This window comes from Neurospora crassa, linkage group IV (assembly GCF_000182925.2).
Source record: "Neurospora crassa OR74A linkage group IV, whole genome shotgun sequence".
Lineage (NCBI taxonomy): Eukaryota > Fungi > Ascomycota > Sordariomycetes > Sordariales > Sordariaceae > Neurospora > Neurospora crassa.
This window is the reverse complement of record NC_026504.1, coordinates 4,055,849-4,083,846: the sequence shown is the minus strand read 5'-3', so window position 1 is coordinate 4,083,846 and position 27,998 is coordinate 4,055,849. Positions and strand designations below refer to the sequence as shown.

At 46.8% G+C, this 27,998-nt stretch overlaps 7 protein-coding genes across 7 annotated transcripts; 3 read left to right on the top strand and 4 right to left on the bottom strand.

Moving 5' to 3' along the window:
• Positions 1-7: 7 nt before the first annotated feature.
• On the top strand, positions 8-1,464 carry NCU08691 (EF-hand calcium-binding domain-containing protein). The gene is made up of 2 exons (XM_956677.2): positions 8-317; positions 415-1,464. Exons 1-2 carry the CDS (start codon positions 221-223, stop codon positions 1,251-1,253), a joined length of 936 nt encoding a protein of 311 aa, XP_961770.2. The 5' UTR covers positions 8-220; the 3' UTR covers positions 1,254-1,464.
• Positions 1,465-1,473: 9 nt separating this feature from the next.
• cya-5 (cytochrome a-5) lies at positions 1,474-5,529 on the bottom strand (the record flags this gene model as incomplete). The annotated part of the gene is made up of 2 exons (XM_956678.2): positions 1,798-5,529; positions 1,474-1,571 (listed from the first exon to the last, which is right to left on the bottom strand). The coding sequence occupies exons 1-2, from the start codon at positions 5,195-5,197 to the stop codon at positions 1,474-1,476; spliced, it is 3,498 nt and encodes a 1,165-aa protein (XP_961771.2). The 5' UTR covers positions 5,198-5,529.
• Positions 5,530-5,664: 135 nt separating this feature from the next.
• Positions 5,665-8,572, top strand: NCU10927 (signal recognition particle protein). The gene is made up of 4 exons (XM_001728270.2): positions 5,665-5,727; positions 5,784-6,331; positions 6,414-7,559; positions 7,637-8,572. Exons 2-4 carry the CDS (start codon positions 6,141-6,143, stop codon positions 8,190-8,192), a joined length of 1,893 nt encoding a protein of 630 aa, XP_001728322.1. The 5' UTR covers positions 5,665-5,727; positions 5,784-6,140; the 3' UTR covers positions 8,193-8,572.
• A 147-nt stretch (positions 8,573-8,719) lies between these two features.
• hsp70-5 (heat shock protein 70-5) lies at positions 8,720-11,739 on the bottom strand. Its single transcript, XM_956660.3, has 3 exons — positions 11,497-11,739; positions 11,204-11,333; positions 8,720-11,135 (listed from the first exon to the last, which is right to left on the bottom strand). The coding sequence occupies exons 1-3, from the start codon at positions 11,521-11,523 to the stop codon at positions 9,286-9,288; spliced, it is 2,007 nt and encodes a 668-aa protein (XP_961753.2). The 5' UTR covers positions 11,524-11,739; the 3' UTR covers positions 8,720-9,285.
• Positions 11,740-12,087, bottom strand: NCU16831 (hypothetical protein; the record flags this gene model as incomplete). The annotated part of the gene is made up of 1 exon (XM_011396114.1): positions 11,740-12,087. The coding sequence occupies one exon, from the start codon at positions 12,085-12,087 to the stop codon at positions 11,740-11,742; it is 348 nt and encodes a 115-aa protein (XP_011394416.1).
• Positions 12,088-12,792: 705 nt separating this feature from the next.
• NCU08694 (hypothetical protein) lies at positions 12,793-16,586 on the top strand. Its single transcript, XM_956661.2, has 5 exons — positions 12,793-13,376; positions 13,503-13,571; positions 13,646-14,452; positions 14,519-15,928; positions 16,004-16,586. The coding sequence occupies exons 1-5, from the start codon at positions 13,357-13,359 to the stop codon at positions 16,086-16,088; spliced, it is 2,391 nt and encodes a 796-aa protein (XP_961754.1). The 5' UTR covers positions 12,793-13,356; the 3' UTR covers positions 16,089-16,586.
• A 146-nt stretch (positions 16,587-16,732) lies between these two features.
• On the bottom strand, positions 16,733-18,988 carry NCU08695 (hypothetical protein). The gene is made up of 3 exons (XM_956662.3): positions 18,295-18,988; positions 17,570-18,229; positions 16,733-17,494 (listed from the first exon to the last, which is right to left on the bottom strand). Exons 1-3 carry the CDS (start codon positions 18,509-18,511, stop codon positions 17,337-17,339), a joined length of 1,035 nt encoding a protein of 344 aa, XP_961755.1. The 5' UTR covers positions 18,512-18,988; the 3' UTR covers positions 16,733-17,336.
• Between the last annotated feature and the right edge of the window lie 9,010 nt (positions 18,989-27,998).

Below are 27,998 nucleotides of genomic sequence, written 5' to 3'. Positions count from 1 at the left end.
CTTGAGAAATTCTTGTTCCTGCTTTTTCTTCTCAAGTGAAGTTCTAACGAAGGACTGCATCATCTCGCTTCTTTGGTTCTCACACTCCTCTCTTCATACATTTATTTCCATCCTCCCATCTCGCCATTTAACTTGGATTTACAGCGATAAGAATTCAGCCCCGAAGCTAGACACAAACCAACACAAGAAGATTTAGACGCAAGTTATAGCATTTGGCACTATGGGTTCCGTAATGCAGGAAGAAAAGCCTAAGATGACCCGGGTCTTAGCCCTCCACGGCTACGGCACCAGCGGTGAAATCTTTCGATCACAGACAGGCGAGTTTTCCTCCTCCTCTTCCTCCTCTTTTCTCCCCATTCCCTTCCTCTTCACCACCTGTACCAACTAACTCTAACACACAATCAACCCAAACAGCCGCATTCCGCTTCAAACTCCCCAAAGAAACATATACCTTCACCTTCCCCAACGCACCCCTACCTTCGGCCCCGACCGTCGGCGTCGACAGCATTTGGAATAATGTCCCCAAATTCTACGGCTGGTGGCCGGTTTCATCCTCCAACATCTCTGAGATCCGGACCCCGCACGACCATCTGGAAGAACTTCTTTCGTCCGAAGAAGGTCCCTTCGACCTCGTCATGTGTTTCTCCCAGGGCTGCACCTTGCTCATGTCCTACATCCTCTACCGCTACCAAGAACACATGCTGACCCGACCATCAGCTGGTGAGAAATTCGAGTTGCCGTTCAAGGGCGCCATGTTCATCTGCGGCGGCCCTAGCCTCCATGTCCTGCAAGACCTGGGAGTGGACGTGACGGAGAAGGCGTGGGAGGTGCATCATGCCACCGCTGCCTTGCTTCACAAGCGTACGGAGCAATTGAAGTTCAAGGCGGATAATCCTGATACGATCAAACGCGGGGAGGGGCTGTGGGATGAGGTCGGGGATTTGGTGCATGATCCGACTTCAGAGTTAGATCCCGAAGATGTCTTTGGGTTGGACTTTACCGACGAAAGAATGCGGATGGCGGTGGGGAATCTGGGAGAGATCGTGCCGACTGTGCATGTGTATGGCGGGAAAGATCCCAGGTGGCCGGCCAGTGTCCAGCTGGCGCAGATGTTTGAGGGCGGGATGAACGAGAGGTTTGATCATGGGGGCGGGCATGAGTTGCCGAGGACGACGGAGTGTTCGATGAGGATGGCGGAATTGATGGAGAAGTTGAGGAGGAAGGTTGATGGTTTGGAGAGCGAGGAGCAGTAGAGAGGTCACCTTAATTACGTACTGTTGTGAACGGTCTCGTTTCGTTTTCAGTCTTGCTTTTCGTACTTCTGATAGACATGAGGAGGAGATGGCAGATGGTGGAACTAGACAAGAAACGAAGAGGGAAAAGCATATCATGTCATAGATAGGAAAAACGAACCCCTAATTAGCATGGTAGCATGAAATAACCATGTACCATATTGCCCATGTTCACTTTGCTTTACTTGTTCGCCATGTTATATCTTGTCCAGTTAGAAGATGACCTTCCAAGCACTTCACCCAGTGCCTCTACCTCAATAACACGTCTGACTCCGTGCCCTACTAAAGGCTTTTTCTAGCCGGCCATGCACTTTTCCTGCCCATCCCATTTTTCTACCAGAGCCAATAGTCTATGTACTTCATCGCCCATATCCCAAACAACAAGATAACCATGCAGGCCAAGCAATTATGCAAAAAAAGTTCAAGCCCGTGATATCGATACTCCGTCCCATGCTCAACTTCTTCAAAGATCTTTATACAAGGTAAGTGTCTGTTTATACAATACGTTTCGACATGAGCTGGTTCGCAAACGCCTGCTCTCTCTTCGCCGTCTCCCTCAACTCCCCCTCCGCCATCTCTGACCAGTTCTCCTCGTCTTCATATCTCTCAGCGTACCCCTCTTCTGTCGCCAGCACGTCCTCAGTCTCGTTGAAGACGCTCTTCTCCAAGTCCGAGTCCGCTCTGATCATGGTCTTGACGGCCTTGATGGTAAGCGGGCACTCCGCATTTACCCACTCCAGCTGATTGGCTGCCTCCTTCTGCCAGTTGGCCAAGTTCTCCAAGTCCATGTACTTCTTGGCCATGATGATCAAGGTGTGCGAGATGGGTCTTGGGCGCTGAGGGAACGAGCCCAGACGACGGAGCTCGAGCGGCAGCTGGTTCTTCATGGCAGACCGCGCGCGAACCCGGTACCAGCCTGTCCAGTTGGGCATGAGACGCGCTTCGCACTCGCCGAAGGCCTCGCGGTAACGGTTCATGCGCGCAAGCGATTGGACGTAGTAGTTCCAATTCTTGCTGTCGAGCTCGAAGCCACGGCTGCGGACGTCCTTGACGAATGCCATAAGCCCGTCGGCGTCGTTCTCGTCGTAAAAGACGCGCTGCATCGTCTTGATGGGGTCGCACAGGATCCACTTGTAAGGGCCGACAAGTTGTTGAGCTGGTGTTTCCGCACCCTCAGCACCCATCTCCCGTGGCTCCTCGGCGACTTCACCGAAGGCTTGTAATGTCGTCTTTCTGAGAACGTGATTCCAGATCTCTCTGACTCGGTCGAACTTGCGCTCATGATAGTCGGCGAGCATCATATTGTTGAGCAGGCGGATGGGCAAGTTACTGGGCTCCTTTGCAGATGGGAATTGGGTGGTGTATAGATCCATGATTTCTTCGATGGTGCCGAAATCCCGGATCTGCGTCAAGATGAACAAGACGTGGGCGAATTGGTTCACTACGGGGCGAGGAGCCTCTTGCTGACCCTTTCCAGTCTTCTGCAGGGTCTGCTTGAACAGGTTGATGGCCTTTGTAATGTAGTACTTTTGATCCTTTTGCCACCTTTGGTGGCCGGGGAGCTGCTGCCATCTGCCCAAGGCGTCGATGACACGAGTGGTCCGCTCGGCCATCTCGGGTTCTTGACGCTTGGACAATATCTCGTTGAGTTTAAGGGCCATATGTGGTTCACGACTGTGAATGAAGGAGGCCATAAGGAGAACGTAGTGTTCAGGTGCGGGCTTGAAAAGATTGTCCTTCTCGGAAGCCCGCAAAAGGTTCAGCGCGTGATGCGACTGTCTGCAGTACATCAAGCCGTACAAGAGATGGCTATAGGTCTCATTGTCGCTGGGAATCTTGTTCTCGTGCATGTATTCCACGAGGTTATACAACCCCTTGAGGTCTCGCCTCCTGGCGTGGTGATTGAGAAGGGTGTTAAAGAGAACCGTATACTTGCCGGGAAGTGTGCCCTTCTTCACAGTCTGCTTCACAATGACCTCGGCCTCACGGAATCGGTCGTTCTGGCAGTAAGCTTCAATCAAGCTGTCCACCATTCCCACATCAGGCCTGATGCCGTCAGCCTTCGCGGCGTTGAAGAGCACCAAAGCAAACGAGAGGTCACCACGCACAGCAGCCATACCCATCAAAGTTCCATAGGAATAGGAGTCCGGCTTTCCAACCTCGTCCAAACGCTCAAAGGCCTCGAGACAGCCACTGTAATCCGATGCTTTTGCGTAAGCATTGAGCAAGATATTCCAGTGAACAGTCTTTGGTTTGCCCATGCCCGTCTGCTCTAAACAGTTTTCCAGCACCTTGCGAGCCGCTTCAGGGTTGCCGTTGCGCGCGTGCACGTGCATCAGACTGGAGATGAGTGACATATCTCGCGCGGCTTCCGCTGGGAGGTGCTTACGGTACTCGTTGGCCAGACGTGTTACCGACTTTGTATCACCACGGCCAGCATAAAATGCCAGGAACTTTTGATAAACTCGCTTCTCAAGGGCGTCGTAGCGGCTGTACCAATCTTTCAGGACAAGCTCCATGCCGCCAGCGTCGGTAGGATAGAAGATGTCGAGCATGGCGCGCAACACCCAAATACGGACCTCGGCCTTGGGTAGTTGACGATACTTCTTGTAGGCCTCCGCCGCAGCTCTGGTCTTGCCCTGTTCGATAGCCAGCTTGATGAAAGCCTCGTATGCCGATGGATCCGCAGCATGGCGAAGAAGAACGACTGCGTCCGTGGGTGAGAATAAGCGTAATGACTTGTTGGCAAGGACTCTGACGAAATCTGCGATCTCCGTATCGACTGCAAGTGCTGAGCTAGGCGCAGACTCTGTATCGGCCGGAGACTTTGTCTTGACCGACTTGGTCTTGGTGGACTTTTTGGCCTTCGTCGCTGGCACCTTCGGCGCAACATATTCGACAAACTCGGCTAGCTTATCCCGGAAGCCAGGCACGGAAGCCAATGTCTTGAATTCGACAGTAAGCTTTTCAGAGCCCTTGAAGTTGCTAAATAACTTCCAAACGTCCAAGGCCAGCTGCCACGAAGAGGTGTCAAACGCGTGTGCCATGATATCGTCAAGTCCTTGATGAAGACCCCTCTTCTTGAGGGCATCGGAAAACAGCACCTTTGCATTGTCCACGTCGTCCAAGGCAAGTTCGGCCTTGATAGCGGCTTGGATTATGGATTCTGTCCACCGCTCAACAGGCACGGTGGCGAACAGCTCTCGGATCCTCCAAGCATCAACCGACCGACCAGACTGCGCAAAGTTGACCATGACATCGCCCTTGAAATCCTCCTGCTCCTTGGGCTCGAGCTTGTTGTAAGCCGTCCATATCTGCTCGTACATGGGACCGAACTCTGACGGCTCGAGAAGCTCCCGCAGTACCCGAGGGCCAGATTTTTTGGAAACCTTCTGTGGTCTCCTGTCTTGGACGACGCCACTCTCCTGCTCATTCCAGTACTGTTCGAAAAGGTCGGCGTTCATGAACGAGTCGTCCGCTTGCGGTTTCTCTTGCGGTTCTTGCGCAGCGCCGGAGTTGTTATTTATCGCTGAACTGTATAAGCGCGTCGCATTTCTACGAGTCTTGTGCGCCGATTCGAGGGATGGTAGTCGAATGGGGAGAATATTCCGAAGAAGAGCGGCGGTTCCACTTGGGTATAGGAAGTCGAGCAAGAACATGGACGCCTTCATGGGCTCTATTCTGCTTTCGGTCTTGGTCGTCTGCGAGCTACCAAGGTTCTGCGTCGGTGTCGGTGTCGAGTCTCGCAGGAGGGTCTGGTAGGCATCGAGGAGCTCAAGGTCGGAGGCGCCATGTTGCCAAAAGCCTGTGTGTAGTTGTCGCTGGCTCTTCAGCGAGGTTCTGGCGACGGGGAGAACTCTCTGGAGGCTGCATGTTTCGAGGCTCGCCGCCGTCCTCTCCAGCATCGCGTTGGAAGGCGGAGGCCCAGCCAGCTGGCGTAGTTAATGTGTGAGTCGTAGGTGTTGGTCGTCTCTCTCGGGCATGTTCCGCTCTCGTTTTGTTTGTCCCTCGCTCGTCTCGGCTTGTGTTCCTTGATCAGGGAATGTTCGAACCGGGATGGGCGTTCTGGAATAGAGTCTGTGGGCGTTTGGGAGGGAGGGAATAGCTTCGCAAAGCTACGTCGTATGAGAGCTAGGATTGCTTCCAAATCGGGGTAAGAGAAAACAACGCTGTCGGGTTGCTCGGTCACAATTCGCGGGACTAACAGCAAAAAATACCTTGAAAGACAAGACTTTGGCTGTCGCAAGCACCAACCAAAATTTTTGAGCGCGATTCGACCATTTCACAGCGCGAAAGTGGGGCTCCTCACCTACGACATGGCCGCCCGCCCAGCCCGCCCGCGTCGCCGTCCAAAAAGCTTCTGTCCCAGCAACGTCCATGCAGAGGCGGCCGTGTGAGCTCTCCTGGTCCGGTGGATCCCTTAGGTACACTATAGGTAGGTATCTCAGATCTCGTCGGGGGTGCCAATCACTGAAATCCGACTGCTGCCAGCTGTTCCATGCTGGCCAGGTCACTATGGCTTCCATCCATCTCATGCGGGGCAATTGGGGACAACACGGGCAAGTAACATACGGTGCTCCATTAGAGAGAGCTGCCCACGCCCCACACTTTCCAGGTTCAACCTCGACGTCGAGACTCAACAAGCCGCCAGACGTACAAGGAGGCCGTCTCCAACTGCTCTTTACACCTATACCACCACGGCTTTGATCGAAGCTACCTGCCCTACGCCCAGTTGCGCAACGGGTGCTTCATAGCTTAACACTTTTCTGTAGGACCCTCTAGTTGCGACCGGAGCGCATCACCTTACTTACACACACACACTACACATATTCAACCTCAACAAACACCATGGATATCACAAAGTTCGTGGTATCTCACCGGGAGAACGCCCTCCTCTACGGTGACTATGCGACGTATCGTGCCCAACTCTCCAGGAAGCTTCTTAACTCCCGCAAGAAGCTCAACATTGCGACCAAGAGCCGAGGCAAATTCCACCCCAAGGCCCAGATTACCGCTGAGCAAATCTCGGACAACCATGAGTACGACTCTCTCTTGTGCTTATCGTGGTGGCGCAATGCTTGCCGGCCGTCCTGCTAACCTCGTCTCGTGTGCTACTCTCAGATACCTCCACCTTGCGCTTCTCACGGCCGAGCGCACATGGGCTCATGCCATGTCCATGAAGGCTTCGCATGCTGCTGACACCAAGGGCATGACCGGCAAGACCAGGTCACATATTGTTTCTAGACTCGAAAAGGGTGCCCGCACCGCCGAGAAGCTCGCAGATGTGCTTTCCCAGGACGCAGTCAGCGGCGCCAACCCCAACGACATCCTCGAAGCCCGCGCCTACGCCGCCTTGCTCAGGGGTGCCGCCAACTTTGAGAAGCAGAGCTGGGAGGATTGTATCGTCAGCTACGCCGTTGCCCGCATGATCTACAGTGCTCTCTCGACCTCCACCAAGGGTGACATCTACAAAGACCTCCTCACCGATACCATCGACCCGTCGATCCGCTATGCTGCGTACCAGGCCAAGATTCCCCGTACGCAACCGATTCCTTCGATTGCCAAAAAGGCGTTCGCCAAAGCCGACGATGACTTGGTGGACCGTGTCAAGGCTGTCAACCCTAGTGTTTTGGAGCAGGGCGATGTGACCATGACGGGCGTTACTGGCGCTGAGGGAGCACCAACTACCATCACATGGCGCTCACGGGAGGTCAAGATTGAGGACGCTTCTATTGCCGTCGCCTGGGCTTCGGTTCAAACAGCAAAGGCCAAGCTGACCGAGAGGCTATCCTCTGCCAGCTCGCTGGCACCCAAGGACAAGGCCGCCGCTTACGATGACATTCTGGCCGCAACCCAGGATGCTGTCGATGCGACAAAGCAGGCCATTGACGAGCTCCGGGGAGAAGGTGTCACACAGAGCGATCCTCGCATGCAGAGCTTGCAGATCACAAGGACAGCCGTCAATTTTGAGATGATCAGCTGGCGGATTGGCCGTAACAGGGTGCTCGCTGGCGAGCTTGACGGTGCGCGCGCCACCTTTGATGACCTGTCTAAGAGAGGAAAGAAGGCTCAGGAAGCTGAGCAGGCGTCCGAGAGGCCCAAGGAGGAAGCTCCTGGCCGTCAGATTGCCAAGCTAAAAGAGAAGGTGGTTCTGTATGACGGCACTCTTCAGAGTCTGGAGACCATCACAGAGCTGCCTGGTGTTGCGAACGACCAGGAGCTCTTCACTCGTCTGCAAGCCACTACGCAGTATTTTACTGCTCTCAAGTCTGTTTCCTTCCTCCATTTCTCCCCTCTTCCAAATTTCTTTACTCATCCGTAACTAACACGCGCCCACCCCCCAGGTCCCTAGCAATCGCCCGCTCCCACTCCCTAGCCCACAACGACGCCAACGCTCTCGCCCTCATCCGCCACGCCCTCACCCAAACCGAGTCCGCGCTGCCCATCCTTTCTTCCACCTCCTCCTCCGAGGAATCCTCGCCAGCCCGCAACATCGTCGTCTCTGCCGCCGACGTCCAGACTCTGCACTCCCTCCTCAACGGCGAGCTCCAGCGTGCCCGCGCCCTGGTGGAGATTAGCGAGCACAACAAGAACAAGAAGCCTTCTAGTGGAAGCAGCAGCAGCAATGGAAAACCTCTAATCGGCCAACTAGCCAATTACCCCTCCAGCGGCCAGGTCAACCTGGAGAACATTGTTGTTTATCCGCCCCGCTTGGAAGCCATCCCTGTTAAGCCTATTTTCTTGGATGTGGCGTGGAACTATATTGATTATCCTGAGAAGATTGCTGCTGGCGGGGACAAGAAGCAGCAGCAGCGGCAAAGGACTGAGGAGGTTCAGGAGGAGCAGACTCAAGAGGAAGAGAAGCCCAAGAAGAGGGGATGGTTTGGGTTTGGCCGGTAGAGAACTGTCATTGGGGGGGGGGGGGGGGGGCGGTGTACGAGATGTGTTTTGGAAGTAGCGATGTTTGGTTGAAAATATAATGACGGCTGTTGTATGTTTAGAACCAAAACAGACGGTCTGCTCGTGAACATGTTGCAAGCAATTGAGGTTGGGTATCATGCCGCTATGACCATGTTTACCTACGTTATGTACTATCCACCCAGCGACAACCTGGAAGCTATGACCTCGGTCGTTGGCATGACGTATATACCACTAAAGGTAGTTACCGGCGTACCGAATGCCTCATTGTATCCGAATGTTTCAAGTTTGATATTGTATGGTTGACTTTGATATGTACATATGTTGAGTACATCTGCATTCAAGCTGACTTTTGACTTGGGAAGCCCTTTGACCTGTTTGTTTGTATTGGGATCACTTCATCCCTTTGATTGTGTATCGTACGAGGAGGTCCGATAACGGCTCACGGATTTCGGTTTCGTATCACACTCCAGGCCGGCCGAAATGACTGAATGGATAATAGGGGCATACTGTCATCACACAATCACATATAACTACCACAGTAAATATGGCACGATAGCCTGTTTGGTAAGCGCTTACTATTCTATTTCATTTTTATCATAGGAGGGGAGGTTGATTGCTTCGAACTTTGTCCCTTGTGGGTGGTGTATCGTGTACAATGAACATGATATATACACATACGCGCACCCCAGCCAGCCTCCCTTTTCCAGCACCTCCTGCTTGTCCTTCCCGTTGCCCATGCGAAAACCCGGTTAAGCCATTTCGCATTTCATCGCATCATTTTGGTAGGATGGAAATATGTCGTGAAGATAGATGAAGATTTTTTATTGTAAACCCCCAAAAACGCAGGAAGTTTTGATGCTCAATAACGCCTTCCGCCGCCCTCTGCGGTATTAAACACAAGATCCAGCATGATAGACCTCAAAGAGAAACATGACATATGAGTACAAGGGAGAAATACACAGTGGAGATCATTCCGCTCCAACCAAGCTACTTAGACACCGGGGAGAAAGAAGTATGTGGGTATAGTGAGAAAACGTGAAAAGGAAAACCTAAAAGCTGTTGGGCTTCAGATTTACTCCTTCTTCTCGCCCTCAGTGCTCTGCTGCTGCTGCTCGCCAGCCTCAGCACGGGCCTTGTGCATCTTGTCGAAGAGGTTCAAGCTGGCAACCTGGAGGTCGTCAATCTTCTCCTTGAGGGCATCGGCGGAGAGGGCCTGCTCGCCAGACTGGCTCTTGGCGATGAACTCGCGGAGGTTGGCGATCTTCTCACGGATGGCGTCAGCCTCGGTCTTGTCGAGACGGTCAGCGTACTCGTTGAGGGCCTTCTCGGTATCGTTGAGAACGCCATCAGCCTTGTTGGCGGCCTCAATGGCAGCCTTGCGCTCCTTGTCCTGCTCGGCATACTTCTCGGAGTCCTCAACCATCTTCTCGATCTCGGCCTCAGAAAGACCGGAGCCGGAGGCAATGGTGATGGACTGGTCCTTGTTGGTGGACTTGTCCTTGGCGTGGACGTGGACGATAGAATCGGCGTCAATGTCGAAGGTGACCTCGATCTGGGGAACACCACGGTGGGCAGGGGGGATACCGACAAGCTGGAAGTTGCCGAGCATCTTGTTGTCCTTAACGAGCTCACGCTCACCCTGGAAGACCTTGATCTCGACGGCAGTCTGGAAGTCGGCAGCGGTGGAGAAGACCTGGGACTTCTTGGTAGGGATGGTGGTGTTACGGTTGATCAGACGAGTGAAGACACCGCCGAGGGTCTCGATACCGAGGGAGAGGGGAGTGACATCGAGGAGGAGAAGGTCCTTGACCTCACCGGAGAGGACGGCACCCTGGATGGCAGCACCGATGGCGACAGCCTCATCGGGGTTGACGGACTTGGCGGGGTCACGGCCGAAAATGCTCTTGACGGACTCGGCAACCTTGGGCATACGGGTCATACCACCAACAAGAATGACCTCCTGGATCTCCTTAGCCTGGAGGTTGGCATCCTTCAGAGCCTTGCGGACGGGCTCAATGGTGCGCTGGATGAGGGGGTCAACCATGGCCTCGAGCTGAGCACGGGTGAGCTTCTGGTTGATGTGCTTGGGGCCGGAAGAGTCGGCAGTGATGAAGGGAAGGTTGATGTCGGTCTGGAGGGAAGAAGAAAGCTCGATCTTGGCCTTCTCGGCGGCCTCACGGATACGCTGGATGGCCATGCGGTCGCCAGAAAGATCGATGCCGGTCTCCTTCTTGAACTGCTGGACGAGGTGGCGGACGAGGTGGATATCGAAGTCCTCGCCACCGAGATGGGTGTCACCGTTGGTAGACTTGACCTCGAAGACACCGTTCTGGATCTCGAGGACGGAGATATCGAAGGTACCACCACCAAGATCGTAGACGGCGACAATGCGGTCCTGCTCCTTCTCAAGACCGTAGGCAAGAGCGGCGGCAGTAGGCTCGTTGACGACACGGAGGACGTTGAGGCCGGCAATCTGACCAGCATCCTTGGTGGCCTGACGCTGGGAGTCGTTGAAGTAGGCAGGGACGGTAACGACAGCGTTCTTGACGGGCTTGCTGAGGAAAGACTCGGCAGTCTCCTTCATCTTCTGGAGGATGAAACCACCAATCTGGGAAGGAGAGTACCTCTGGCCACGGGCCTCAACCCAGGCATCACCGTTGGTGTGCTGGACGATCTTGTAGGGAACCTCCTTGATGTCGCGCTGGACCTCGGGGTCGGTGAACTTGCGGCCGATGAGACGCTTGGTGGCGAAGAGGGTGTTCTCGGGGTTGACGACAGCCTGACGCTTAGCGGCAACACCAACAAGGCGCTCACCGTCCTCAGTGAAGGCGACGACGGAGGGGGTGGTACGGGCACCCTCGGCGTTCTCAATGATGCGGGGGACCTTGCCCTCCATGATGGCAACGGCGGAGTTGGTGGTACCTGGAGGAGAGAAGACTCGTGTTAGCCATGTCGAAGCTCGTGTGTTGGTTGGTAGTGATGCTACATACCAAGATCGATACCGATGACGGAACCAGTGACCTTTCCGTTCGACTCCGTTGACTCGAAGCGCGCGAAGGCGGGGGTCATGGGCTTCCTGAGCATACCCGCGGCGCGGGTAGCAATGGAGGCCTTGGGCAGCTGTGGTTAAGAGGGAGACATGTCAGCCATTGTCGTTGTTGAGAAAGCATTTACGGATATGGAACGCGCCATTATCGCGACTTTTGGAGTGAGGGAAAAGTGGAAGCGGCGGATGCTGCAAGTGCAGGTGCAAGTGCAAGTGCAAGCTCGGTTTATAACTTACAGCCCTGGTAAGCCTTGTGGACATCATCTTGTGTGTGTGTTTGTGACTCTAAATTAAAAACAAAAATAACCCCTTTGGCAAACAGACAGGGCCGGGAATCACCACAACGCAGACGAGAAAGAGGTGATGGTGGAGGAGGAGAGGGTGGTTATGAATGAGGATGCGTGAACGGAGAGCGGAGGCCGAGGGGGAGCTGGTGGTCAAGCTCTTTTGTACTGCGAGGGAAAAAATTCAACAACCTGGTCATCGAAGGCGTTGGAAATTTTGCTCGGCTCTGCTCTCAGCACTCACACGGCCCAGTGACTGGATCGACAGCGACTCCAGCGGGACCTCAGCTCCAGTTGGCACCGCGGGGGGGCCACTTCCCACCCACTGAGAGCAGCCGCATGCACGATAAGTGGGGCGCCGAGCAAGCTCCGCACGGGCCACTCCGTCAATTGTCGCAATGGCGGGCGAAGGCGGGGAGCCTGGGGGAGGATTGAAGTCTTCCTCCTTCGACCCGTTTCCTCCGTCCACCGAGAACTCCGAGCTGCCGTCAACCTCGCCGTCTTCAAAGGCGAGATCCAAAACATCCGGAAAGCCCATTCCCATCTTGGACTTTGCGACAGCACGTGACTCCACTTTGCCGTCCATGGACCCTTTTTTTTTTTTGTTTATCAGTGAGCAACTAATCCCTGCTCGGGCAGCCTGGGGTCGGTCCGGCTCTCAGCCTGGATGCTGGCCGGCCGAGGTTTGATACATATGTAATGAGAATGGCCCGAATGGGTGAGAGGGACGGGAGGAGGAGGGGAGAGGCGGGCTCGGGCGGGTATGCGTGCGTAAAGACCTACATACCTATGGCCTGTGACGGCATCGGGGAGAGTGGATGCGCTGCTTGAAGCGGCCTGTTACATACTACGGTCACGTATTGCGCGCTACTATACATTACCGGTAGAGGTATATATCTCCATGCTTTGCTCCAGAAACACCAACGAGTGTCGGAGATGCGATGCCATGTCATTGATCTTGTCTATCTGTTACGGACGGAGGACTAGACTACAACTCACTGTGCGCCAAACCACCTCTGTTGTTGTTGCGCGTAACTAGAGGTAAGTACATGTATCGATCAGCCAAACCTCAGACTCGTATGTGTCTGATGATGTACTATGTACAGTACCTGACTGGCCGCGGAGGTAGGTACCTGCCTTGTGAAGTGGAGTGGAGGACCCCGGTTTTGGAGGGTTGAGGTACCTTTGACAGTCTCAAGCTTGGAGGTAGGTTAACTACTTATTACCTGAAATAACTTCTTTTTGTTATCAACATTCCATGGTCTTTTACTAAGGAATTTTAATTTGGGACTTTCTTTAGCTGCGCGGCAGAACGACTTTGCAAGCACTGCATTGCGTTGTCATTCCGTGGGTCAAAGTGGTGCGTCTAAGTGGGTGGCGAGCTTAGGATATTACGACTGAATGTAATGGGAAAAGGGACTTGACGTTTGACGCGGGTTTGCGACAACAGATGGAAAGCAATGACGAACTGGTCGGACGGGCCTCTCCTATTGTTTCCTCGACAACTAACATCACTTTCATTGAATTTCTTATTCAAAAACTCACCGCAGCTTCCAACTATCCTACATTGTAATCCAATTCACCCGCATCAACCTTTGTCCCCAATCCCGACCAAGATAGCCCGGCATTTCGCAATCCGACTACACTCAGCATTCGACGTTCCACGCGATCCTTCTAGTTGGTTCCTCCTTCTTTGACGGCATCGACTTCCCTCGACGATACCTAGCCATCAACAGCGCGGAATTGTGCATGGTCATCGCAAACTGATTTGGAACCGCCTGGTCAAAAATAAACCCGCCAAGACTTTCCCACAATGACGGTCAAGGACGACGTGTAAGCTGATGCCCGAGTCCCGAGTCTATTCCGCGAGTTGCACCCGGTGCCCCCCCTCCACCCCCAACTACCACCCCGAAAATTGAAATCACATTTCTTCAATGCTGACAGAAATCTTGCGTCTAGTTATCATGCAACCGACCACTTGATCCTCCCCAAGCCTCGACGCCGCTATGGCACCAGTGTCCACCCCAGGTACGTCCTTGGTTCATACCCATTGCGACACACCTACGTGGCATCTGGTCGCTAACCCTTAATTTGCTTTGCAGTCACTGGCAGTTACGTTCTATGGTGGGCATCGAGGACAACAACGTGGTTTATTTTCCCGGAGGGAGGGACAGCACCGAGGTCCAGAGACTCAACATCACAACCCAAGAGATCGAAACCATCAAGCGCCTTCCTTTTCAGCCTCGGTGTCTTGTCGCGCGACATGGGTGGATCTGCTGTGGTGGCGAGACCGGCGAGTTTACGGCGATACATGTCCGCGAAAGGACCCCTCAGAACGATGCCAATGCGCAGCTCAACACGGATTCGGACGACCAGGTCCCCGGTCAGGAGCTACTGGACGAACTCAGCCGTGACTTGGACGACGAAGACTCGGTAGAGGTCGCGCGGGCGTTGGCTCGGGCCCAAATCATAACTGCTGCGCGAGGCAATACCAATAACGACAACAACAAGAACCTATCTGTCACAAGCAAAAAGTTTGGCAAACAGCGGGTGAACTGCATCACTTTGTGGTTTCCACCGACTTTGGTACCAGCCGCGGCAGGCGCATACAACGAACCAGTTGCCGTTCTTTCAAACAACGACAATTCCGTTGCGTGCGTAAGCTTATGGGAAGAGGACGCCTTGGACGAGATCACATACCCGGACTGTGTCAACCGTGCTGTCATCTCGCCCGACGGCCGGCTCCTGATCGCCATCAGTGACGATCCCTATCTCTACGTGCACGAGAGGCTTGAGAAGGATGAGCCGTGGATGAATACGTACCGTTTGTCCCATCGAACACATCAATGGGCTCCGCTGCGTAAAGTCCCCTTGAAGAGTCAAAGCAAAGATGATCGGTCGGAAAATAGGTATGTGCATTGTCTTCTCTACGCATTTTCTCTTGTTTGCGCATTTTTCTAACACCGTCGCGATAGGGGGAGTTTTGCGGCATGCTTTTCCACTACGGGGAGTTATCTTGCTGTCGGAACTCAGTATGGAATTATTTCTGTATTTGACGTTGCGGCCTTCTCCGTCCCTGGATTAGATCCCCTCGTGACGACCTTCGGCTCGTCAAGGCCAAATGCTGAGCTAGGCGCCATCCGTGACATGGCTTTTGCTCCCGGGTCCACGGACCTCCTAGCATGGACCGAAGATCGCGGCCATGTCGGTGTTGCCGACCTTCGAACCGGTTTTCTATCGCGCCAAATCCTGGACCTAGACAAACGAGACGATTACGACCACATCACCATATCCGATAGGAGCGCTATCGACCCTGGCCTCCTTCTCCTCGCAGCAGCTCGCACCGATGACAATGAGGCATCAGCATCCGCTTCACCACCATCTCGTTTGCGGGGTATCGATCTTCTTGCAGCCCTGGAAGCTCGACGGGAACGCTCAAACAGAGAGCATTGGGATCCGCTAGAGTCATCTTCGTTTACTCCTCGTGAACTGGAGGTCCTTGACGCGATTCGGGCAGAACGAAGACAACGAGAAGCCGCTACCTCGGGCGGAGGACCAACCACGACCGAAAGAAGAACTAATACTTCGATCTGGCGTGATGATCCGTCATCCCGCTTAAGTGGAGCAGGAGCAGGAGGAGACACACAGCGGTCGTCTGGGAGTAGCGAGCAATCCCGCGAGCGCGGCAGTGGATTGAGAACTGCTCGCGATACCAGGGACTTATCTACCTACCGCGAGTACGCAGACTTACTTTACGGGATCCAGCCTCGCGCAGCTACATCGCTACGAGCTTCCGCCAGCACCAGCGGAGGTGCAGCCGGTAGTGGTAGCAGCGGTCGTGATGGACGAAACTTGCGAGCAAGCATAGCTGCATTACGGGAAGCAACGGACGAAGCTAGCGCCGCGGACCATCTTCGTGTCATTGCCGCCATTACTAGGTTAGACAGAGGAGGAGACCGAACGACGCACCCACCTACCCGACCCGCTGGCAGCGGTAGCGGTATCAGCAGTAGCCAAGCCCAGACTGCTTCAGAAGCAGCAGCAGAGAGGCGAGCTCTCAACCTCTCCTCGCGCATCATAGCGAACCCAAGCTTATTGTCTCCCACCAGCAGAAATACCACGTCAAACACTAGTGTCAATGCTGCAGCCACTCTGCAACAGCTTTACTACACCCTTCACCTCGAAGACACGCTCCCCTTTGACAGTTTCAGCAGGACACTGCCCGATCTCGACTCCACCCGCAGGCTGCGCGGCGCCCATGCCTCGCTGCGCGAGTGGGATGATCATCCGACCAGACGGGCGTTTGGCGCGCTATATATGAGTAGACGGGAGCCCGATCCGCATGATACTGCGGGGTTGTGTTGGAGTGAGGACGGGAGGGTTTTGTAAGTTCCATCCCCTTTTTGTGGTTGTCAATTGTCGATTGCTAATGTGTAATCTGGCTTTTTTTTTTTTAACAGGTTCGTCGGCGCCGAAGATGGGATCTACGAGTTCCATGTGAATCTTTTGCAGAGGAGTTTATTTCCTAGTATGGACTACCGTTAGGTTTGACGTTCTGGGATGGTCCTGACTTTTGTTTGTTTTTTTCCCTTCTTCCTCTTTCGGGCGTTGTGTGCGGCTTGGTTGGTGAACTTGATGGGAAGGGAATAAGGCGTTTTCGGCAGAACTCATTTCACTTTGACCCCTTTGGGGGTGAACATGGACATATTACCTTTCGATAATAACGAACCACCAACCAACATGGGACGACGTGGGACCGTGGGCGCAGTGGAAGAGGGTCTCTTCAAGTTGCTCTTGGCTAAAATGGTGATGGACTATCAAGACGGTGACGTGCGGGGAAACAACTTCGAAAAGGTATTAATGAATGAGGATGTTTGAGGCTGGGCTTGGTTGATTGAGAGCGGCTACAAAATTGTTTGGGCAACGGATAACCTGGCAGCAGCAGTTCAACAAAAGTAACCGAGTTGGGGAGAGATTGATATGTATGGTGTTATCCAAAATAGTTCTTAACTCCTAAACAGGTAATTGAATGCTTACAGTCACAAACTTTCATCTATACTCAATGTGACATGAACGTGACCAACTTCTCTAACGAGTTCAGTTCCTTTAGTTGTCCGTTACTTCAAGTTGGTGTTGATCAAAATGGCCTTCGACTGTATTTGTTCTAATGTGGTTTTCGTACAAAGGGCCTTATGTAACATTTTCTACACTCAACACGGCGACCAAGCCCTTTCATCGACAAGGTGATATGAACTGGTCCTAGTTTTGATTATTATCCACTACCTCAAGTGCGTGCTTAGCAAGACAGTAGTGATAATACGAATAACATTACGGGTTTGCGATGTCCCAACATATAACAATGCTATGTATGTATCTCCCATTCCTAATTCAATCTTTGCATTCCATTTCATTTACTTCAACTTTCCACCGAAAAGATCCCCGTAAAACGAACTGCAATAGAGGGAGGTATTATCCGCCAATAACGCCTGTAAGCCACCAACCAGTCCTGTCCTGTCCTGTCCCTGAAAACACCAAACTGGCTTGTCTCCCTATTTGTCGTGGGTACTCCGTAGGTTTCACTTTTCTGGAGTAGGAGATGGGGTCCTGAAACACAGAATTCTATAAAACCTCACCACGGACAGTGGTGCCAGCTTGGAGACCCGAGGCCTGACATAATCTCGAAAACGCCTTTATCATAAAAGTATCATTCCTTCCTTTGAAGCATACCCGTGAATGAGGAACTTTGAAATCTCACTCGAGCAAGCCAGAGCTCACTCTGGTTTCTGTGTTTCATCACTCAACAATCGCTTCCTCCTGGTGCTGCTGGGCAGGGGCAGTCATCTTGGGACGTTCTACGTCTGAGATAGACGTCGACCGATGAAGACCTGACGCGTGAGTAGGTTCGTGAGTGTTGGCAACGTCTTTTCCTGATGACTCGACTAGTTGACGTTCTGCACGGGGAGTTGTTAGCAAGAATGATCCTTTCAATCACAACGTTGTAATAGCGGTGCCAGCGCAGAACATACCCAATTCACGAATGCGATGCCTCAACATCTGGTTTTCCCTGATAAGCATCTGCGTCTCTGCCTGATAAAAGGCACTCTCATCCTTTCCGCCCAGGGGCCACTGGTCCATACTGTCTGCACTAATGGACGTGGCGCGCACCCTGGGCGAAGCGCCTCTGCTCGGCGTTCTGGACCGGGCCTTATTGAGGTCGTTGCTGCTGCGGGGGAAGTCGAAGGAGCCGCGGGGGTGGGGAAGAAAGCCCGGTGATTTGGGGATGGATGTTCCGGAAATTCCTCCCATCTGTGGTGTTGAGCTGCGATTGGGTGTGTCCCGCCCGGAGTTGTCATCGCTGATGGCTCCGGATGAGGACTGCTGGCGCTGAAGCTGTGACTGTAGCCTCCGAATTTCGCTGAGCAGGCGGTTCACCTGGTACTCCTGCTCGTTCTCTAGCTCCTGGTGAAGCTCTCCGAGGCTAGGAGCCCGGCTGTGTTGTTGCGGGCGGCCGGGGATAGGCTGGGGGGAACTGACGGATGAAGGCTTGGAGCTGTCCGAGATCATTTCCCCAGGAGCGGGTATCGATGGGTCGTTCATCTGGATGTTCATGAGGACTTGTGATTGGCGACGACCGGCGCTGGGAACCTTGGGGGCCTGAGATGCAGGGAGAGGGCTGATGGAAGAGCCTAGATAGGTAGCAAGTGTCAGCAGGGTGATTTTGAGGTCAATAGTTGGGCGTGGAGTGACGAACTTCGTAGTGAATCCTTGCGCTGAAGACCAGCGTTGAGAGTAGCTGCGGCCTGGAGGGAAACAGAGCCCGACCTGGGGGAGGGCGAGGGGGATGTCTCTCTGGTCTGGCCCAGAGAGGAATGGGTGCGAATTGACGACGACATGCCGATACTTTTAGGTATCTCGAGGTTTGGTGTTGATGAAGAGGGAGAAAGAGAAGCGTCTGGATTCAAGCCCATGTTCGCTCGACTTGTAAATAGCTAGGCTAAGCTATTAAATGTCGTATATAGGTACGATCGGGTCGCGTCGGCAAACGGAGGCGGCCAGGTGCAAGCGTAAGGGCACTCTCTGAGCAATCGATGCGGTGTTCGGATCAAACAGATTGGCCGGTGAATAAGTTGCAAGATGCCGTTAACGAAGTTCAAGAGCAGGTCTCGACCGCGGAGGTGTCAGATGGCGACGGCAACAAGAGGTGGCCAGTTGTTGCACGTCACAAACACGAGACACAGACGAGACGGAAGATCGGGAACCAATGGGGAGATCTCTAGGTAATACGAGACGTTTGCGAAATGTTGAAGTGGAGGATAAAGGACAATGGTTCCCTTTGGTGGTGGATGTGATAAGAATATGGTCTAGAATTTCAATTGCACTCAAGGTTTCTTTTTTTTAAAAAAAAAGTTCAGAACGGCCCATGATGGAACAATCTTAAAGCCGTTCATGTGTGGAAGGTACTACGTACGTACGACCTACTGCGTATGCTCCAGCGGTTTCGATGCAATACATGCTTGGCGTTGTCGAAGGTTCGCTGCAAGGAGCTGCTCGTCTTCCATGCCATCCCAGCATGCATCGCGGCTGGGCGCGGGATACCTAGCAGGTCCAACCACCTGTAACTTTTGTTGCACAGGCCACAGGACCCATCTCAGAATCCCCATTCAGGATCTGGCTACGGAAAGACCTGAGTCGAACTTGTTGGGATTCATGCAAAATGAAGCAACCGGACTCTTTGCTGAGGTCAAGGTCAGGTTCGTGGCCTTTTCGAGGCATTGGGGGCGTCTAACACAGCCGCGCTACTTGGCGAAACCTGCAGTTTACCCAGCATCAACCTTTATAGAAAGCGGTTATGCTCGGCCATCTGTAGAGTGACGTCGGGTTCAAGGTCGCTACTAGATACTTAGGTACTTGGTACTTGCTAGAACAAAGCTGGTCTCCGCGGAATCGGTTCGAATTCCTATGTTGAAAACATGTCCAGCATACCCAAACATACAAAGATTTCTGACCAGATACTGAAACAGAAGGGCGAACGGGATATCCCATCAGGGTCCCAGCATGCGCTGGCTGTTTGAGACAAGGGCAGCAGGCATCACGAGATGACATGACTGGTATCGAGATCATGTGCTTGAAGAGAAACCGACGGTCGAGCCATGTATCCATAACAGGCAACCACAATCGTCACCCAGGTGGAACTTGGGGTCTCTTTCACACCTGAACAATGCTTGAGCAATCCGATCGCGTTTCGTCGGAACGCCGCAGGGACCCCCGAAATTCTTCTTTTCCGCAGTACACCTCTGGAAAATTTGTTAGCTCGATACCGTTGGTCACCTTGTCCAGGCGTTTCCAAATACAGCTGTTCTGGGACGTTTGAGGTACCGGGCTAACAATCAAACCAGCGTCAGATCGGTCAAAGCATCGACGTTGGCGAGGAAATGCGCAAGCAAGCTGACGTTGGAAGCTGATAGCAAAAAACATAACAAAACATTTAGCATGTGAAGTCGAGTATTCTGACTTGATGTGAAGTTGCAGCCATGCCAAGTGAGGTCATGTTCTGATACTGGAATATGCTAGATGACAAAACTGCAGTGAGAAGCGGCATGGGTGGACGGGTGTAGATGCGGGAAAGGCCGTAACGCCGCATCTCGTTCCCACACTCAATCGCCTGTGCAGTCTTGGCAAGAGGTGTGTGTGCGTGCACACACACACACACCGCACTTCTGTATTGTACAACTTCGTCAAAATTCATCATTTTACAATAATTTCTATATTAATTTGAAGTTATTTCAATGTGCAAAGTAATTATAATACTAGTAATTAATTAAATTTATTACAATAATACCTCCTAAAACAATCCTTAATTTAAAACCCGCCGGCGTAAAGCGATTTTATATTTGAAGCAGTACGCTAATAGTTTATTTTAATAAAGATTAAGGCTAGGAAGATCCTAGCTTAATAATTCTATAACGCACTTTATTCCGCTTTAGAAAGAAGAATTATAAAACTAAGTAGTTTATTAAAATTATTCCTAAAATTATTTTACTTAAAAAGAAGGCTACTCCTATTAAAACTATTATTAAAAAGACTGCCGTTAAGAAGGGGAAGGCTATTACGTTAGAGCTAGAGCTAGTTTTAATCCTAGTCTTAGAGCTAGTCCTAATTCTAATCCTAGAATTACCGTTATCCCCCCCTAAATCCGTAATACCTATTGAGATTTCTAGTAGCGAAGAGGATTCTAGTAATAACGATAAGGTTAAGTAATAGTTCCCCGTCCGCCTTACCCCTAAAAAACGGGCTTTTAATACTTTATTTTATTTATTGGGCAACGATAATAGTAAAATAGCCTCCCTAACCAAATTAACTACTTCGGCGCTACCAGCCCAGCTCCGTACTACTTATAAACTAGTTATTATAGTACCGCTACCGCTACGTCCTAAATACTCTAATTCAATACGGGTTTAATTTAATATAGTTAATTTATATATTATTATTAACTATATTAAATTACCTACTATTGAAGAATATAATTTATTTAGAGAGGTTGAAGTTAAGTAAGATAATAGTAAATTTTGTAAATAGCGGTTTAGGACGATATTATTTAGCGAAATTTTATATATATAGTAAGGTTATATAGAAGATATTATTAGTAATAATGTAGTTATAGGGATAAAGTAGTTAGTCTTTTTGTATAATATTATATATATTACTGCTATTTATAATAATTATTGCGCTTAGGTTATTATATATAATAAGACTATTCCTAAGAAGGATTTTTATAATAAGTATAATAATATTAAGTACGAGACTGTTATAAAATTATACTTCTACTATATTAATTAATACTACTATTTTACTATATTATTTAAATTTCGGTTAATTAACCCGCCCGTTAGTAAAATCCTTATTATTCTATCCTTTCGTAGTAGTATACCTTCTATTCCTACCCCCTCTTATAGTTTAATTAATCTTTTTATTACTTTAACCCTACGAACGGTCGATATACTATTATTATAAAGGTTATAGATTTTAGTTAGTATTGAGAAGTTTAAGTGCGTTATAATAAATATTATATTAGTAGAAGTTGAGAAGAATTTAGAGCAAGACCGGTAGCGAGAGGAGTATATAGGGGTGAAATTACGCGGTATTGTATATTAGGAGTTAGTATAGGTATAAGCGTATAGTTTTGGCTATAAGTATAAGAATTATAATAAGGCTATTAAATATTAAATATACTACGTTATAAATAGAAGTATAACCTATTATAATTTTAATATTAAAGATATAAGTAAGTAGGTATACGCTATATTACTAGGGAAGGCTATGGTAATTAACTTGCTATTTGAATTAGTACGAAATATATTGGGCAATAAGGTAGTAGCCGCTTTTAGTATTAGCGATGGTAGTAGTAAATATAAGGGAGGAAGTGATAGTTTATTAGTTAATATTAATATTATTAATAATATTAATAGTAGTAATAGTAATATTAATATAGAGACTATAAATAATTTATTGTAAGCTACGCTAAGGAGGGATAATTTTAAAGGTTTATACTAACTATACCCTCCTCCCCTATACTTATTATACCCGCTACTATACTAGTATTTCCTTCTTTATTTTTAATATCCTTAAATCTAACTACCTTATACCACTAACGGCTTTATTACTAATTCGGTAATTACTAGCGGCTACAACTACAATATAGCGGGCGCTCTCCCCCTACTAAGTAAAGTAGTAATTATTAATTTATATATACTATTAGAATATTTTACTATTACATTCTATAAGCACCCGACCGACCGTAAAACTTTCGCTGCTAAATATATTAATACTAACCTTCTTCTTATTTCTATAGTAATTATAGTATTTATTTAACTATTAGTACCGCTATTAATTATACCGCCGTCGGTGTAAGGGGACAGCAGAGCGATACGCAGGTGCTGGCCTTATATATATATATTAAGGTTCTACGAAGAAAGAAAGGATAAAGCGTTACCCTCCGGGTTGCTCGAATGCTAGAGCTTAAATAGCCGTACACTCTCTCTAATAGCTACCTTATAGCCTAAGGTAGCCAGAAAATACTCCAAAAGACCGGGTACCGGAAGCTCAATACCGTAGTCCGAATTAGCTAGAGTAATTTCAATACTAACTACCGTCTTAACATTCAAATTTAGCTAATTAAAGCTAAATATCTAGTCGGACGCTAGTCCTATAATATTAGCCTTCCCCTTCTCCCTTTAATTATAATTATATATTATAATTAATATTTATATTACCCTTATTTTATCCTTCTACTACTCCTACTCTCCTTCTTACTCCTTCAACAAATAATTGTAACTATATTATATATATACCTTCAACTCCGCCTTAGAATACCCTTAAACGCCTATTACTAACCCTCAATTGCAATACTAATTCTAATTAAAATCCTTTTAAACTCCAGCCTACTATTTTAATTTATCGCCGCCCGGTTATAGCTACTCCTACACTTACGCTTATCCCTACGCCTACGCTTATACTTATTCCTACACTTACGCCCGCTCCTACGCCGGCTATTACTATTCCTATACTTATTATTACTATTATTCTAACGCTTATACCGGCTCTTACTATTATACCTACTCTAATTCCCGCTATACTAGTTTCTCTAGTACTTTAGACCCTTAATAATAATAGTAATAGCGGTAACGGCTATTACAAATTTACTAAGGCCCCTATTAAAGGTACTATAATTACTTAATATTCCCGTTATATAGCGTTGGGGGACTATAGTATTTACGTACCCAATAAGGGTAAAGGTTATTATATATTTTATATATATTTTAAGAATTCTGCTATTTATTAGTAGCAGCCCTTTATTATTTAAGAATAGTATTCCTCTTAATTAGAAGAGGGCTACCTAAGTAGTAAAATTCTGTTTTACTAATCTTTTTAATATACGGTAATTTCAATTCGAAATTTCGAATAATTAGTAATTAAGGGCTATATAGCTCTGTAAATTTCCTTAAATCCCTTTATTCTATTTTAACTACTAATTTAATTTTAAGAATACCGTCTACCTTATATTCGGTTACTCCGTTAGTAAAACGCCGCTAACCCCCCTTTTTACCGCCGTAGTACTTCTAATTATAATTCTAGATATCTCTTTATCTTTAACCCCAACTTTAATCGCAATATTCGAAAAATTAAAAGCTCTAAAGGAGAATCTTAGAATTCTTTATATAAATTAAGGTAATTTAGCAGCTTTGTAATTATTATTATTCGCCGAATTATCCTTAATTAATTGTAAATTAGTCGCTTTAATAAACGCTATTATAAAATCTACTTAGAATATTAAATATACCGCTATTATAGCCGTTATTTACCTAAATACCCTTATTACTAAAATTAATATTCGAATATTTAAAATAATTCAATCCTTCTAAGAAAGGGTAGTAGCCGGGGTAATAAGTACTATTTTTAGCAAGTCGGTTGTAGAATTAAAGGTTTATATTAGGAAGTTAGAAGAATAGTGTAAAATAATAAAGGGGGATAGGGTATTACCGGGGGAAGAGGAATTATATATTCGTTTAAATATATTATTTAGTATAAAAGAGGTAGTAGATACTAGAGAATTAAAGGAGGAAGAGGAATTAAGGGAGGGAGTAGTAAATACTTAAATATTAAAGGAAGATTTAGTAATATTAATAGAAATAATATAATAGGAAGGGGATACCCCCGAGGAAAAGATTTAATTGAAGAAGGTAATTCGGTTTTTAGATTCAGTAGAAGAAATTACCTCTCCTCTAAAGAAGAGGAGAAGATTGCGGGTTCCCCGCGGTAGTATAGTTATAGTATTATCGTCTCTAAATAATATAGTTAGGTTGGGTATTAGGGTAATATTAAGTATTAGAGAGTTTTAGGTATAGTAAACTAATATTAATAGCGTTTTAAATTAGTAGCCGCATTTTTTGCCTTAGGGTACCAATTTTACTTATTTTTCTTACTCTATTAATATCTCTCCTTTTGTAAACTTATTTAAAGGTCTATTATTAATTCGAACGTCCCTATATTATTTTTCGAAGAGTTTAAACGCTTCGGTATTTTAAAAGTCTCCGAATTAATACTATAAAGGTTTATAATATCCTTTCTACTTTACGAAGGCTATTTGTTTAATTGGGGGCCTTCTAACGTATAAAATCCTTTTTATATAATACTTTTTCTCTCCTTCTATAATTACCGGCGGCGGTTATTTGTTAATTATAATTTAATCCAATAGGGGATTTCCAATAGCCCGTTGGAGGAGGTTAATATAAAAAATATTATAAACGTTATTTAGGAAGCCCGAAAGCTCTATAATTAAAGGTAAAAGTACTTTCGAAATTATATATTTAACGTATAACTAATCTAACTTCTTTTTAGGCCTTAGTAAAGTATAATTCTTAAAGTTAAATTATACCTTATTACTAATTCGGAACCTTTCTATTAATTAACAATTACAATTAGCGAACCTCTTTTATTCTTAAACCGCTATAGCTATTATAGTTTAATATAAGTCTGTAATTTATAATAGCTTTTCGATAAACTATTAAATTCGAACGTTGGCGGGTATATAGGAGTCTCTAGTAGTTTCGAAGATTATTAAAACTACCGATTCTAAATTAAATCCGTAAACTATAAAGAAGGGAGATATACCGATTGAAGTATTAATACGGTTATTAATAGTAAACTACGCCAACGGGTACTACTTATACTAATTATTTTAAATCTAATTAATATATACCCTTAAGAAGGCTTATACTTCTTAATTTATTCGTTCTAAGCCGCCGTTAGTTTAAGGATAATAAATAGTACTAAAAAGTTATTTAATCCCAAATAGTTTATAGAATTTACTCTAGAACCGCCCGGTTTAATTAGAACCCTAATTACTAACTATAGACTATAACTATCTATAATACTTTACAAAGCAGTTTATAAATCTCTCAACGTAAATTTCGGCGTTTATTAATAATATTAATTCTAATATTATATTTTTACTAAGGCGGTCCTTAATAATAAGTAAATAAATATTATTTCTAACTAACGGAAGGTCCGTAATAAAGTCTATTTAAACCTTTCGGAAGAACTAATCTAGTACTAATATTAATTAGAGCAACCCCTTCCTCTAAATTCTCTAATACTTAATAGAGTTATATATATAGTAGTTGCGTAGGAATTGCTTTATATAAATTCCGAGTAATAACTAATAGAAGTAGCGGACTAGGGCTATAATAGTACCTTTTCTACCGGAGTATCCGAATATTTAAGAATCGTACGTAATTTAAATAATACGGGTGTAGAATATATTAAACTTTCAATTAGTATTAAATAATTTTATAATTTCCGCTTTAATAATTATTAAGTACCCGGGGATTTATAACCTCCCTTAGTATCTTAAGCGCCCAAAGTCGTTAATAGAGTAATCGGCTATTTAAACTTTAAATTTAAAAAAGGGGGGCAAATCCCTTATATTGTTCTTTATTACTTCGAGGACTTACTAATATACAACGTCCCTTCTTACTATAGAATCTTAGAGCTATTATAAATCTAAATTTTTAAAGACTTTTACACCCTTCCTCTAAATTACTCGAAAGCCCCAAAGACTTATTATTAAAATACGAATATAATTATATAAAGCAAACTTAAAAATAAATTAGAAATTTCAAACCTCTCTATTACCTTTAGTAGGATAGTTCTACTCCCTCCGAAATAATATATCTAGTACTACCGCTTCTTTACCCGGCCGGTATTAGAATTCGAAAGAGAACTTAGAAAAGTATTCGGCCTAGCGGGCTTACTATTTAAATAAATACTACTAAATTATAAAGTATTCTAAATTATAATAATTAATTAGGATAGTAAAGCTATTATAATTATATAACTCGGTTTACTATTCCTATAAGCAATTAACAATCGCTAACATCTCTTTATTATAAATAGGATAGTTATATTCCGCCGGCTTCAACTTCCTCGAATAAAAGGCTACTATATACCGTCGGCCGTCTACTTCCTACATTAAATAGCCCCTAAGAATAAACCCGCTACAGTCGGCCTCTAAGAATATTAAGCGTTCGGGGTCCTACTCAATAAATATAAGCGCTCGAATAAATAGAATTTTAAATAGCTAAAATACTTCTTTATACGCTACTAACTATTTAAACGGAACTCCTTTACTAATTAATACTATAAGTAGTACGGCTATTATAATAAATTTAGGTATAAATATCCAATAATAATTTATAAATCCTAAAAAATTCCAAACCCCCTTCTAGGATACTAGAGCGTCCTATTCTAAGATAGCCTTAACTTTCTTAGGGTCTACTTAAATACTTATACTAACGTAAATAATAAATTCCAAATATTTAACCTTCTTAATAGTAAATTTATACTTATTGGGGTCTAAATAAAGCTTAGTATTTTAAAGACGCTTGAATACTATACGGACCTTTTATATATAATCTTCTTAAAACCTATTAATAAAAATAAAAATATTATTTATTGTTAGGAGGCTAAGAACTCGTACACAGAAGCACCTTAGCGGCTGCTACTCCCCTTCGTCAATCGACGCGTGGGATTACTAATAATAACGCCTATATTAGGTCGGGCTCGCGGGAAGGATAATCTAATACCGCGCCGAGGCGTTAGATTAGTACAAAGCTTTATAATGCTCGTTAGCGGATAAATAAAATTTATATAGGTATAAAAGAGGTTTAATAAAGTATAGTTTATTATAGTCGGTAATTATTAATATATTTTTAAATTAACCCCTAATTTACCGTCCCCTACGTATAGCTACAACTATAATTACTTCAACCTACCTTTCGCCTACGTTCCTAACAAATTAATAGCTCTTCCTCCGGGAATTGAACTAATACCGTCAAAATACACATACGTAGCGGCTAATTTATCTTTCGTACTACTAAAGCTACTCCTCGCCCCTTTTATACTATTACCCCCGTAATTACTATAATTGAAATAATTTAACCCCTTCTACCTTTATTATAATAATACCAACCTACTATAGAGTTTATTGAAGAAGATAATTATAAAAATTACCCCCTTATACCGCCTTAAACTCTTCGATTATACTCTTAAATTTCGGAAGCCGATAAATTCGTATATAAATAATAACTATTCGAATTTTAATTCGCTATAATCAAACTCCTCTTTAACTATCTCCCCTTATATATATCCTAATAAGAGTAATTTACTTTTATAAGCCTTACTGAATAAAATTCGGTAGGAAACTACCCCCTTATCCCCGCTGGGTTCTATTACTAAAATTACCTCTTTTATAATTAAATTTGTATTTCTACTATACTTCCCCTTACTACCCCTTCGTTAGCGGCCGCCGCTATAACTATTTTTTTACTAACCGTAGCTATACCGGCCTATATTAAATACCGTCCCAAATATAATATTATTAAATTTACTAGTAAAAAC